The following is a 14,470-nucleotide window of genomic DNA, read 5'->3' as shown; positions in this document are numbered from 1 at the left end:
AATGACAAATTATTGCCTCAAAGAAATAAAGTATAAACAGACAATATTAAGTAAATATTAAATGTTTCAGGCAGAGCGTGAAAGTGCTTGGCGTGTGTTTGTAATTTAAAAAACTGCTATAACGTCTGATTCTAAATGCAGAGTTACACAAAATCTGAAATCTGTTATAAAGTCCTCAATATATCAAAAACAAACTTTTATTTTTACACAGGAAAAATAAAAACGGCCGGCTGTGCTAATTTAAAATCCTGTATGTAAATTGCTTGTGCAGATTAACAACCTATTAAATTAAGAGGATTATACATGCAACCTGAATTTCTGCATATTCTACTATTTATGGCTATCATGCCACTCTGGACATGCTACTCTGGACAGTGAACTGGAACAAATCATATTCATACATTTAGCATATTAATGAAGTTAAATATCAGATATTCTCTCTCCTCTGTTGCAAATGCAGTGAGTTATTATGGATGTGCTTTTGCCAGGCAAGAGTTGTCTAATTCCTTTGGGGCGAGTGCCCTTCCTGTCACACTGATCAAAGACTTTCTCTTGATATGAGCATAAACTGCTCCATGCCTCATCACCGTCAATGTCTGTGCATGCGTGCAAGCTTGTAGTATGTGTGTTTGCGCAAGTGTATGTCTATGTGTGTGTGTCTGTGTATGAGAGGTGTGTGTGTGTATGTGTGTATTCATCCCCCCATCACCAGAGGCTGTATTATGCATTGTTGTTGGCATGGCCTACATGCTCACCCAAGCATGGTCCAGTGTGGTACAGTACACACATCTTCCCATCCCCACTGCACTCCCCTGTCGTGTCCGCAGGCCCGCTTCATTTACCTTTACTCCTGAATTAATGCTAGTTAACTGTCACATTAACTCAGATCTGTTTGCCCTCTTTGTCAACAACATAAACTAGCCTCAGTATGTGATAGCCGTGGTTATTTTTACTTTGATACACAGCACACGAATATATGTAGGCTTCCTAAAGCTGCATCCATCCATACATAACCTTTATCTTATCTGAACAAAATGCACTGATGCATAAGATTTTCAAGCTATATGCTACTTTGTTTTTTCTCAACAAAAAGTGTAGAGGATATGTATGTGAATGGCTTTATGGAAAACTTCTCTTGGGTTTCTGCAGAGAGCAGTGGCCGTTGTCGTGCAGGTGTTTCATTCAGTGTTTCAATAGAGGCTGAACTGTGGGCGTGGACGCTCGATTGAAAGAGTGCACGGCCTTGTATCTGTGTATGTCTTCACATGTACATGTGTGAGGAGCATATATTTGCCTGCCAGAAGTGAGTGTGTTAAATTCTCTTAGCATGTGTGACGAATCAAGTGGCTGGGAAAAGAGCAGCGCGTTGCATGGCCTCTCTCGGCCTCTCACAAACTGAATTCTAAAGAGGCTATCGATCTGTCAAGGTCTCAATACATCTTTTACTCTGCCCCTATCTCACTATCTTATCTATTTGGCTTTGTATCACCTCCCTTTCTCCATCTGTAGCTTCCACTGTGTCTTTCTTTGTGTCTTCTTCTTTATTTCTTGCTAATTTTGAATAGACATGATGCAGAATGTGGGAGAGAGATGCAGCGAGACAGATAAAAAAAAAAAGCGAGAGCATCCCCCACTCGTATGCCTTTCATCCTAATCTGTGGTCTCTGTCCAAGAAAGGGCCTCCTTTTCACTTGTCTGCCCTAAAGCCTCTTATATGTGACCCCTCTGTGTCTCCCTCAGGGCTCTCTCCCACGGCCAGCAACCTCACACACAAGCACAGACACACACATCTGTGCATTTTAGTTCATAGTGATCTGCTATGTGAAGGAAGAGTTGCATGTGTTTGTGCTGAATCAAAGTAATATTTCAGCCAAAAAACAAGCAGAGGTCAGAATGCATTTGCTCAAACACCAAAATTTTTTTAAAAAACAACAAAAAACTGGAGCTGTACAATGCCACGATTTGCAGAACTGACAGAGCCTCTTACTATATGTTTGTGCCTGAAGGTGAAGACCAATTTACCGCCAGGCTGACTAACACAGCTGCTGGGAGAGTGTGTCTCTCGTTAAAAGAACTGACCTCAATAAAGACGGACGTTTGGCAGTCCGTTATGTAACTGACTGAGGATGATCCTGAGGCTGTGTGGATGTGTGTGTGTGTGTTGTTTTTTTGTGTGCTAGTGCTTTCATGTTTGGGGCGGAATAAGTGTTTGCATGTGTGTGTATATTTGTGAGGGAGGTATACGAAGGCATATATAGTGTGAGAGTGTGAAGGAAATGTATGTGATTATTATGGCTGGTTAGTTGAGTTGAGAGGTTTGCTGTTAGCGATAGATGGGGGTTCTGCTTAAAACAACAGAGCTGTGGTTTGGGTGGCATGTGCTATATAGCTCAGCTGAATAGTGATATTTCATCCTGTAAAGAAACATACATACCAATGCTACAATAGTCATATTTATGGAAGGCATAGAAACCACACCCCCTATAGAGTTACTGTAATTCCTCAGAAGTGGTTGTACAGTAAATATATCAGACTGCACTCAGCACTAAGAACAGAGAGGCTCTCTGTCTACACTGTATTGAGGGACTTGATGTTGGCTTGCACTCTGCCTAGTGTGACCCCACCCCTGGTAAATACAGGGTTGGAGGTTTCCTCCGTGGATAAAAATACACTTGCCTCTCAGTACAGAGGGAGAAAATCCAGAATTCTTCTCTCTTCTAAGCCTATTGTGAACACAGAGCTAAAATCATCACCTTTTTTTTTGAAAAACATTTGCACTGAGAAATTAAGTTAACATATTGTCAACAAAGTACATCTTCTAGAGGTGAACAGCAGTGCTGGTGAATGTTTGCATTGTGAATAACATCTGTTAATGATGGTACAACTTTGTTAATTTGGTCCAAAAAAACCCCCAAACATTTCTGGTAGTCATGAATGCTTCTTCCTGCTTTTGTCTTTTGTCCATCATGGGCTCCCATACTTCACAGCTTGTGACATCATCATCATGTTTTTTACAACCTTGTTTCAAGCGTGCAGAGGCCTTCAACTGCCACAGGTACGGTTACTTGTTAACTTGTTGCCAAAAGTTTATAAAGACACACTCAGTGGTGTTTTAAAGCAACAAATGAGCTCTAAGAGCTTCCTGTGCAGAAAATAAAGTTTCCTACTAGTCGAACTGCACTGGAAGGGAGACACTATGAGTTACTTCCTTATTTGAGCTGGAAACACAGAACTCCCTGAACTCCATGCCGGTAAGTTATTGTCATCAAGTTTTTGATTGTCAGAAAATCATCTTGTTGCAACAATAAAGTTTGGTTAGTTAACTTTTATTTGGGTCACCATGTTTCCTACTTTTTGTAACACACTGCTGAAGTATAGAAAGCATATTATGTTATGACCCTATATGTTCACTGCATAATGTCTGATGCTTGTTTTTATCTCTTTGAAGAAACAAAGACGTCCATGAAATTGTGCATCTCTCTCGACAACAAAACAAGAAGATGTTGGAAAATTGAATGTGATTGTTAAAAACAAAAACTGAAAATGAACCTCGAGGGACAAGAAAATCAGGGGACCGGACTGAGAGACGTCTATGACATACTAGTCAAGGCGCCTCCGGAGCGACTGCTAAGCCTGACAATACAGCTGGGTGAGTCTCCTGAAGATAATATCATACATGCCTTGTGTCTGATTGTTCTTCGGCGAGAGGAGCAGGCCCTGAACAAACTCCAGATGCTGACGGACAACCACCTCGCTAACCATCTGGTTGAAATGTGGAAAATGAGTGGAGGTAAATTAGAAGATTTTGCAGTTCACTGCAACTCTCAGCAGTTCACAGGAGAATCTCTTGCAGCTTTAGCTCGCATTTTTAAAGTTTTGTCAGAACAAAGGCTGTGCGATCAACTTTTAAGAAATCTGGCATACAAGAGAGCTCTTTCCACCAACAGCCAAAAAACAAGCAACTGTGAGGATCGGGAATATGATCAATTCATAGACGAAGCTAAAGTTGTCTGTGGGCCCCAGTTTGCAGAATGGATGTGTTCTTTCAGGGACCTCAAGTTGGGGTCTTCCCATGATCCTCATAGCAGCCCGGATGAAGGAAATACAACTTTAAAAGTGGTTCTGTCTCCGGATCAGTCAAAAAGTGGTCTGCCCAGCCCGCTGCAGGCGAGCTCCTCACTACCATCATATCCTACTCATCTGGAGATAAGCATTCCTCCAACAGCCACATTTCAAGAGGACAAAATAACTCCAGAAACACCAGGAAGCCAACAAAGCATTGTCGTTGTTAATGAAGTGAAAAATGCTCCTGAGGAATCTAAGATTAAATCCAATGAGCCTCCTCTGTTTAAAGACACAAAGATGGATGCAGCGTTTGCAGCGGTGTGCAACCAGAAAGAGAGTCCAAACCAAACCACTGAACCAAAATTTTCACTACCTACTGCAACAAGCATTTCTCCACCCAAGATGACTTTACCAAACAAGATGTATGAAAGTAAAGGTGCCGAAGAGGAGGAGGAGGAGGAAGTATTTTACGCATTTGTTATCCTGCATGCACAGGAAGATGCAGAAGTAGCTGAAAAGATAAAAGAAAAACTGGAAACTATCATTGGTAGGGAAGGTGCTACTTTCTCTGAGGACTTTGCCATCCCTGGAAAGAGCACTTTGAGGTGTATAGGGGATGCTATCAACAACTCAGCTTTTACCCTTCTGCTGCTCACCAGTAACTTCAACACTCGTTTGCTGGAGATGAAGACAGACTCTGCCCTCATCAACTCCATAAACTACAAACACAAGTACAACACTGTTATCCCTCTGCTGCCAATGGAGAACCGTATGCCCAAACAAAGCATACCCATAGTTCTGCAGACTTTAGTTCCACTCGATGAGAAAAAGAGCTTTGACAAAAAAACACAAAAGACATTGTCTAAAGCAAAAATTGATAAACAGAAGAGAATTTGGATGGATGAGCAGAGAGTGAAAATCCAGATAGAGAGACAGGAGGCACTTAAGCGTTCAAACCAGAGTCAAAAGCAGTTTATCCAAGAGTGTAAAGCAGCACAGTTGCTAGAGCAGGAGACACTGAGCCTTTTAATGGCACGAGACTGCAATTTTGTCAGCCCATCAGCACGGCAACAACACCCAAGCATTCAAATTACAAATGCTAAGTACATTATGATTGGCAATGACTCTCAAATGACTGTGGATTATGGTGGAGGTGCAGAAAAAGATGATGCAATTCAGAGTGATGAGGAGCAATAAATGCAAAGATGGAAATAAAAAATTTGATTTTCTGGGGTGAGTTTATGTAAAAAAAAAAAAAAAAGAGAGAAATAATCATGTTTCCCGAACACTAAAATGTCAGAGCCACAGTGGGGTTTTCATTGCAGATTGTTTCATTGTATTTAAACTTGTTAATGGAAGAGAATTCAATAAAACTCTTAAAGTAAAAGATCAATTAAATACCATCTAAATGATTTGATACAACACTTTAAGAGAAAGTCTGTGCAGCAGAGGTTTGGATGAATAATTAGCTGAGGACTGCCATCTACTGACCGATGTGTGATTTATACTTCCTGACCTCTTCAGCTGCATGAACCCGCTGTCGGCACTAGGGAGCAATGCTGTCACACACTCCTCACTGCACCCCAACAGGATCTTCTGAAGTGCAGTGTCATCCAACGCCACCACTTCTTCTGGTATCTGAGAGCTGTATGAGTTTAATGAAATATTAATCGCTCACATCATTTTCTTTATTTCTTCAAATGTTCATGTTGGTGTTTTCAGGTTTCAGTCATTGTGGGAAGGTACAGTGCAAATCATCTGTTTTTGTACTCAGATCAAGTGTCCTATTCATCCGCTCATTTGGAATAAACCTTTTTTTTTTCACAATAAGGACTCCGGATTCTCAGGTTGTTTTTAATTCTGTAGGTCAGAGTGAAAATGAAGACAAACAGTAAAACAAGCTGAAGAAATCAAACTAACGTCTGCAGTGTCTTCTTTAAAAACACATTATTTCCTATATTTTTCATGTGTTAGTATATCTTCAGTTTTTCTCCTCATGTAAGGTTTTTAGTGATGCACTTTGTGACCTAATTTTGAAGTTTGCTTTAAAAATACATTTTATTGTTTTTCTTACTGTTGTCCCATCCATATGTAGGACTATGACGTTATATTAGTGATGTCTAAAGTCTCTCCATAACTGTTGCTGTATAGTTCATGTGTGTGTGCTTGTTTTCTACTCCATCTACTCAGTGCTGGAAGAGGTATTCAGATCTTTTACTTGAGTTGATGTAGCAGGAATATACTCCATTATCCTGCAGTCAAACTTTCCAAACAAGTAACAGTGAACAAGTACTACAATAAATCCTACTTAGTATTAAGATAAAATAATTTACTAGCTGTGTTCATAACATAATTTTAAGGATTAGTCATTATTGTCAACTGTATTCTGATGTTTTGAATGGTTGAGGTGAAGCCAGGTCTGGCTGTTTGTGAATCTAAACTACACTAAATGTGACAGATTGTCAATGTCAGCTGACATCTTACACAGTACCTCCAGGGTGTTAAACTCACACACTTCTGCTGAAGCACCCCGGGAGTGTGGCATTGGAGCAAAAACTAAGCATGTTTATTTCTACTTTTTCTACCATAAGGGCAACATTACTTGCATGGCTGATGCGACTTGCTGTGTAGCATATTAGTCTGTACATCAGTCAGGCTGGCACGCTGGTCTGAGTCTTGTTTATAGTGTGTTTGTGTGTGAGCTTAAACTCAATCCAACCTAGACTATTACAGCTTGTGCATACTCCTGAGGTCAGTGCAGGTACCCCTTTTAAATTTCAGCTCTCGCCTTGTAGCATTTGTGCACGTCACTGATATCTATCAGTGGGATGAGAAAATTCTTCAACCTGTGAAAACTATTACCTAATACTGTCTGATATTCTTTATATATATTGTAAAAATGTAGTGTTTTCAAGCAAAAACAAGGCTGTTTTCCGTAGCTCTGAAAAGTTGAGTATATTTCTACCAGGCAACAATAATTTGGGGGTTATCAAATGTGGATCCTACAGCTGTCAGTTAAGTATGAACCATCTTAAGCATGGTGGGGTAAAAGTATAAAGTCTTGCAAAATAAAAATATTCAGTAGTATCAGTGGCAGTTGTGTTTAAGTCTAAAATTAACATTTCTTCCTATTTTTTATCTTTAACCTCTTCTAACAGTATTCATATACAGCATCAGACATCACAACTAACAAAAGGGTGATAATAATAAAAAGAAAAATAATATTTTACTATGAAAAGAAATAACAAAAAAATGCAACAGAGGCTTAATGTGACTTTTGGCAATGACACGCTTGACCTTTTATCACTGGTTATTGATTTTAAAGAAGCCCTATAATGAGATAAGTCAAACAAAAATACTAAAAAAATTTAATTGTATGTTTATGGAATTTATGCAGCGGTGGAAGAAGTATTTAGATTCTTTACTTAAGTAAAAGTACCAATACAGCAATGTAAAAATACTCCATTAAAATTGAGTTAAAGTACATAAGTATTAGCAGCAAAATGTACTTAAAGTATTAAAGTAAAAGTACTCATTTGGTCCCTGTGACTGATAAATTATTATATATGACATCATTAGATTATTAATACTGAAGCATCAGTGTTAGAGCAGCATGTTACTGTTGTAGCTGCTGGAGGTGGAGCTAGTTTCAACTACTTTATATACAGTTAGCTGGTCTAGTCCAGTGGTTCCCAATCTAGGGGTCGGGCCCCTCCAAAGGGTCACCAGATAAATCTGAGGGGTTGTGAGATGATCAATGGGAGACGAAAGAAGAAAAAACAAAGTTCTGATACACAAATCTGTTTTCAGTTTTTGGACTTTTTATCTAATCTTTGATTTTTGGTGAAATTTTGGATCATTTGAACATCTACTGAAATTAAACCCTGACTACACACTACTTTTTGTAAGACGTCAAAAGCCAAAAAGGTTGGAAACCACTGGTGTCATCTTTAACAATGTGTTGTATTTTAAAAGCTTGTTTTATTATCCACTGTGTCAAATCTTCATCTGACAAGTTACTAAAGCTGTCAAATAAATGTGGAGTACAATATTTCACTCTGAAATGTAGTGGAGTGGACGTATAAAGTAGCATCAAATGGAAATAATCATGTAAAGAACAAGTACCTCAAAATTGTACTCAAGTACAGTACTTGAGTAAATGTACTTAGTTATTTTCCACCACTGAATTTATGTATGTTGAAGTAAAATCAAAATAACGTTTTTGAGGTGAGACTCAAAGTAAGCAACAATGTATTTCCTTAATTGAATGCTGTAACATCAGTCCAACACATCAGTTAAATATTCCTCTAAATCTTTCCAAAAACTTTAGTGAGAATCTACAGTTATAGAAGAAGAGTTGTCAGTGTGAGGCTGTCACATGGAATTATTGTTTGAGGAATTTTCTTTCTCCATTCCTCCATGGAAACATCTGGGATTGAGTCAAAAATCACGCTGCCAGTTAACTCCACCTTGATTTATATGAGACGGCCTGGATTGAATAGACTGGGTGGGTGGATCGCGCATGCGCTGTGCGCTCCATCCACCGATCAGTGCGGCAGGAAAAGCGCAGAGGAGACGCCGCGGAGAGAGAGAGAGCGAGAGAGAGAGGAGGGGGGGACAGAGAGGAAAACAGTTAGAAAAGAAAAAGAAGAACAACATGGACATAAACATCCTTGTCAGTGAGTGTGCGTGAAGCTGTCCTGTGGTGCGGGACCGGAGCCTCCTCCTCTGCCACACAGCTGCTCCGTTATGTCGGGCAACATGAGGATGATCATGTCAGGGAATGGAGGAAATCTTCAGAAATCCTGCCACTAAACTGCGCTGTGCTGTCAGGATTTTTAGGGGGATATATTACTGAAACATAAGGACATAAAAAGTGAGGATGAGGATGGTGTTCATGTAACCTAGGAGCGTCCTTTTGGTATCCAACTCGTCGTGCTCTCCAACATCAGGCCACGCGCAAAGTTTTTTTTTTTAGTTTTTTTTTTTTTCAGGAGAAGGGGGAAATTTTGCTGCATTGAATTCCTCCGGACGGGATGTCATCCGCAGCCAGGAGGAATTCCTCAGGCTGACTGATCCTCCAGCTGCAGTGTAAAGCAAGCGGGACCCCCCGACAGAAAAAGATGGGAGATGCGGCAGACGACAGAGGGATGAGACGGACCTTCATAGTCCCTGCCATCAAGAGCTTCGACCACTATGACTTTACCAGGGCCAAGATATCATGCAGCCTGACGTGGCTCGTGGCCAAGGCTTTCGGCTCGGGTAGGTGGCGCCTCCTAATCGTTTTTATTTCTGGATTGGATTAGTGGGAAACACGGTTAAGATAATCATCTGACATGTGTAATAATGTAGCCTGCTGTTGTGTCGGAATCAGGAGGTTTGGTTTGGACTATTTTGTAAACAACCGCCTGTAATCTGACACTCACTGTCAAACCCATCTGAGCCCATTTTTCCTGCCTGTTATTATAAACAGAAATAGAAATATATTCATTCACATTCATTTCATGATATGAAAAGCGAGTAATATAAAACTGATGTGAACTATAAGAGGACTCTGGGTATTTCAGGCTGAATTAATGCGTCTCTGTTGTATACACTGCCTTGTTTATCATATGGCAGTCCTTACGTGGAGGTCATAGGTCATATCCACTACATTACTGCAGGGTTATTGGTTTAACCTGTCTAGAGCTAATTATTCCCCCACTGCAGAAGACAGGCCAAACCTATTATGTAACAAGCATGCTGACACTCTTGACTACAGATCTGTGCTGTCACGCTTCACTGTTTGGCAGCTGATCAACAGTGAGAAGATTTGTAATTTAAGTTTAAGGTTGCGACTAAGGGTTGTTTTCATTACAGATGATTGGATTCTCCATAAATCGTTTGGTCTATAAAAGAACAGAAAATAGAAAATAATGCCCATTACACACTCCTAAAGCCTGAGGTGTTTGTTTTGTTCGACTAACACTCCAAAACTCAAAAGTATTCAGTTTCTGTTCAGGTAAAACAAAGAAAAATAGCAAATCCTGACAACTGAGAATCTGGATCTAGTGCACATTTGGCATATTTATGCAAAAAATGACCTAAACAATTAATTGATGAATCTCATGGTGGATAAAATGTCAAAAAAAACAGTGACTTCTGCTTATCACACTTTCCTACAGCTCAAAATAGCTCGTTTTTTTTCTGAGAAACAGTCCCAAACCCAAAAAAATGTTTGGTATTTTTGCTTTTAAAAATGACTCAATTGATTAATTGATTAGGAAAACAGTTGCTGATTAATTTTCTGTCCCTTTACAGTAGCAGCTTACAGGCTGCTGACTGTAATGTTTTGCTTTTCTTGTCAGTAATAACGGAAACCATCCAGCTACAGGACTGATTTCTTCATGTGGATTTGTGTGTCGATATTTTTTCTTTATGCGTGACCACATGTATGTATCCCAGCTCTGGCCTGTCTCCTGTCCTCAGTGTGGTCTGGAGGCAGCTCTGGCAGCCCGGCCTCATAAAGACTGAGTAATTCCAGCCTGCTCCGAGCCCAGAATGTTACCCCAGCTCCTAACGAATGCTTTTAACGGCTGCTCCTCCATGTACAGTAGATGGAGTCTCTGAGTGGCCGCCACACCGACAGACAAACCTAGAAAAAGAAAGACAGAGATCAAAAGAGAGATCTCTGAATCACAGTCATTGATCCACCAGCATGTGCCAAAAAGAGCTGCACAAGACTCTGTTTTTAATTGTCGGAGAGCGTGAAATGGTGGAGAGACATGCAAGGTAGATAGTGCAGCGACATGTGAGAAAGCCTGTCTCACTTCTACAAGACCTGCTGCTGCTGGCATTTTTTTTTCCCCTCCGTCCCTCCGGTGACACAGTTTCAGCTCCCAGCACCGCCGAGAACTGTGGCCCAATTCATAACCAGTCCTCAGAGCCTGGTCTGGCCTAGTTTGGACGTAAGAGCGATGGTTTGAATCTGGTGGTGCTCAGATGTAACACGAGCAAAAGTGAAAGTTTGTACTGAAATTTGCATACACCACGTGTGTGTAAGAACATGTACCACATGCACAAAGTGAATAAACAGTGGTGAGTTGGTGTGTAATGAATGTCAGACCACAGCTTTTTTCCTGATGTGTGTCCTGATCAGTGGAGACCATAGTAGCAAAGGACCAACAAAAGTTGTCTACAACAGCACTAGTGTAACTATTAATAGCCTAATGTATTTAAGTATTGTTAAGAATCAATTATTGAACAGTATTGATTTTTGTGTAGTTTGCTCAAGACTAATGTAACTGGTGGTTTCTGGTCACTGGCCTCAGCGTTGGTCCAGTGGTTCAGGATGTTCATTCACCAGAAATTTGTGGTCACAAACCGAATATTTAAACAAATCTGTCACTTTAAAATGATATTTGACAAATTGCAGGTCGGCCTATTCAAATGGAAAGGCTTAGATCTTGTAAAGTGATATGAGTTCTTCGCTGAAACTATCAGACTTTGAATTGCCAGACAAAAATCATAGCTATAATTTGTTGTTGAGTTCACACTTAGGGGTTATATCATGTTATCAGTTGCAGCACAGACCCCGTGATGACCCCCAGCTGGACTCAGCTGCACCATTCAGGTCACATCAGTGATGTAACCAGTGTCCCCAACACTAACTCTTCAGTGAGCTCATGCAGCAGATGCCCTCGGATGGCTGGCTGTGATGCATCTGTATCACTCAAAGCACAGAAAAGTGAGCATGCAGGTCCAAGAGAGTCTACTCTCTAGCTAGCGAGGATGAAGTCAGATGGTGGAGTGATTGGCTTGAATAAAAACATACTCCAGCCTTGAAGCGTGGCTGTGTTATTTTCATAGTTTTGTGCTCTGTGTTTCAGATGTTACAGCGCTTTGAGATTTAAATCTCATATTGTCTACTAACATACAAGGAATATAGAGAAGTAAAATTAATGTTGCATATTTAGCATATGGATGAATTTACCACCAGCCATTATGTAGCAACTTCGTTTCAAGAAGATCATTTGTAACCTACATACAATGTCGACTCAGCCGTTAATTGTAAGTGTTACTGGTTCGATCCCCGACCTCTCCAGTCCACATGGCAGCAAGATACTTAACCCCAATATTGCTCTCGATGTGTAGTGGGAAAAAGTGTAAGTGGCATTGGACAAGCTGCCAAATTAAAGGTGCCCTGTGTGGTTTTCTTGTATACAAACAAACAAAGGTTACATTCACTGTTACTCACCTAAACTCGTGTGTATCCTTGTAATCTACAAATCTTCAGCTGCAAAACAGATTTTCTTATTTTAAATCCTGCATTGTTTACATCTATGTTTACTGGCTTGCAGTCTTCTTCTTCTCTGCCTTAGTTGGTGCATTGCTGTGTTTCTTACCACATTACAGTCACCTGTAGATCAGTGGAATAGTGTAAAATGATTGATGGGACTGTGTATCGTGTCACCCATGTGCGCATGCATTATGTGCGTCTATGTGCGTGTGCATAATCCAAAAAGAAAAAGGGGCCCTACTCATTAAAACTGCTCCATAGCACTACTAAAGTTTTTTAAAAAACTCCACAGGAAACCTTTAATGTAATGTTGAAGTAATATTCAGTCAAGCAACTATGTGCAACATATAATCTAAAGTTAATTAAATAATCAGTAAATCATTTCTGTCAGAAATCATTGCCCACTGACTGAGCAGAAGGCCTGCAGAGATAAACACTGCTGATCGTGAGGTTGTGTATGCTGAGCTGTGATCTCAGGGGGTCTCCAGGCGAGCAGTCATCTCCATGCCTGGACTTCCTGTGGCAGCTACTTCCTGTCTGTTTCCTTTTTGATGGCCAACACAAAGGAGAGGGTTTTTTCCTTGACGAGGCAGATTTTCATGAACTCTAGAAAAACTTGCTCTCGGTGCTGTTGTAGCCTGGTGTTCTTTTTAATGATTCTTTAAATGATTTAATTCATCTTTAAGCATAGAGATCATTTGATTAAATACGAAAGAACTTTCGGGAGTGAATGAAAACTGCCGTTATCTGAAAATAAAGCTTTTGTGAAGAGTTTCTGACGGATTGCACAAACGTTGCTTCAATTAAGTTTTGTCCTCTTAAAGGCTGAATAACAAAAGTTCAATTTAATAGTTGTGACTAGATGCAGGAGGGCTTGTGGTGTTGAAGTAGTTTAACATCTGCCTGTTTTCATCACCCAGCGTGGGGGCATGGCGAGGCTGCTCTAACCACAGCCGCTGGAAAACTGCCGAGGTTTGATCACAAGCTTAATGGATTTTTTTTTTTTTTTTAGGACTGAGCTTTAAACATTTGATTTAATCTGTGGTGTTGTTGAATTCACTGTTGTTATTCTGGAGTATCAAAGAACAGAAAGCTGCACCTTTAAGATAGATTCCTTTAGTGTCCTTTGTTTCCCTCAGAGTGATTCAGAGGCGGGCAGAGAGGAAATGACGCCACAGGCCAGGAATACACACACTCATACTGGAGCACATAGTTGTGTGTCACAATACATACACTTACACGCTTACACATTCCTATTAAAGTGTCTTGTGTGACTAAAGTGATACACATGGCGGAGAGGTGCATAGATACAGTCTGTATGTTTAGTGACAGATATATGACTGGTCTACTTTAGCTTTGAGTCAGAACATGTGGTTAACAACAACATTATGGTGAAGACAGAAAAAGAAACAAAGACTGAATGAGTCCTGGAAGTCTGTGTGTGTCCTGCTATTTTCTTCAAATCAGATTTACTGGGTGAGGTAACAGGATTAGAGGTGACTCCATGCTTTGTAACATACACTTCCACCAACACAGAGTATACTTAGCACACACACACACACACACACACACACACACCATGGCTTTACGCTCACAAGACAGTTGTCCTGTGTGGATCTCCAGTAAGATAAACACCAACAAATACACACATGACATGTAATGGTGAAATGCTACTCACCATTAGCTTGTCTTATGACTTGTTACTTCTTTGACAACTCAAGGCCCACTGATCAGTTTTTTTCCCAGAGCTTTCAGCTGTTAACATGGTCTTCATCAGTGGCTGTAGTTTGCCAAGATAGGTCTGTTGACATGCAAGCTCAGCAGCTGTTATATCATCCACAGCACTTTTAGGACTTCTCATCTGTGTTGGCTAAGCAGCTAAACATCCTTTAGCTTCCCTGTGTATTTGATGTGTGTGCTTACAGGCCTAAACCCCCTGTGTTTGCCTGAAATTTACTTTGCAGATGATGATGTTCACAAGGTTTTGTGGTGTACAAGCTTTGAGCTGGTTGTGTTCATGAAGGCGAGGCTCTGAGCTACAATGTGAGGAAGCCATAGCAACAACAACAAAGGCTGTTAAAAATATAGAAAGAATAGTGGCATAGCTTCTTTTATTGTCTGCATGCA

General features: G+C 40.3%; 2 protein-coding genes across 2 annotated transcripts in view; both read left to right on the top strand.

The window, feature by feature from the left end:
* The first annotated feature begins 3,518 nt into the window (after positions 1-3,518).
* On the top strand, positions 3,519-5,454 carry ticam1 (toll-like receptor adaptor molecule 1). Its single transcript, XM_042428852.1, has one exon. The coding sequence runs from the start codon at positions 3,544-3,546 to the stop codon at positions 5,260-5,262; it is 1,719 nt and encodes a 572-aa protein (XP_042284786.1). The 5' UTR covers positions 3,519-3,543; the 3' UTR covers positions 5,263-5,454.
* Positions 5,455-8,612: 3,158 nt separating this feature from the next.
* The window catches only part of camsap2b (calmodulin regulated spectrin-associated protein family, member 2b), a 33,146-nt gene continuing 27,288 nt past the window's right edge, over positions 8,613-14,470 (top strand). Inside the window, exon 1 of the mRNA XM_042428953.1 lies at positions 8,613-9,327. Coding sequence (XP_042284887.1) covers positions 9,189-9,327 — 139 coding nt within the window. The 5' untranslated portion in view covers positions 8,613-9,188. The remainder of the gene's footprint in view (positions 9,328-14,470) is intronic.

The sequence above is a fragment of the Thunnus maccoyii genome, chromosome 12, assembly GCF_910596095.1.
Source record: "Thunnus maccoyii chromosome 12, fThuMac1.1, whole genome shotgun sequence".
In the NCBI taxonomy this organism is placed as follows: Eukaryota; Metazoa; Chordata; class Actinopteri; order Scombriformes; family Scombridae; genus Thunnus; species Thunnus maccoyii.
Note: the sequence above shows the minus strand (reverse complement) of the source record. Positions and strands in the feature narration are given on the sequence as shown.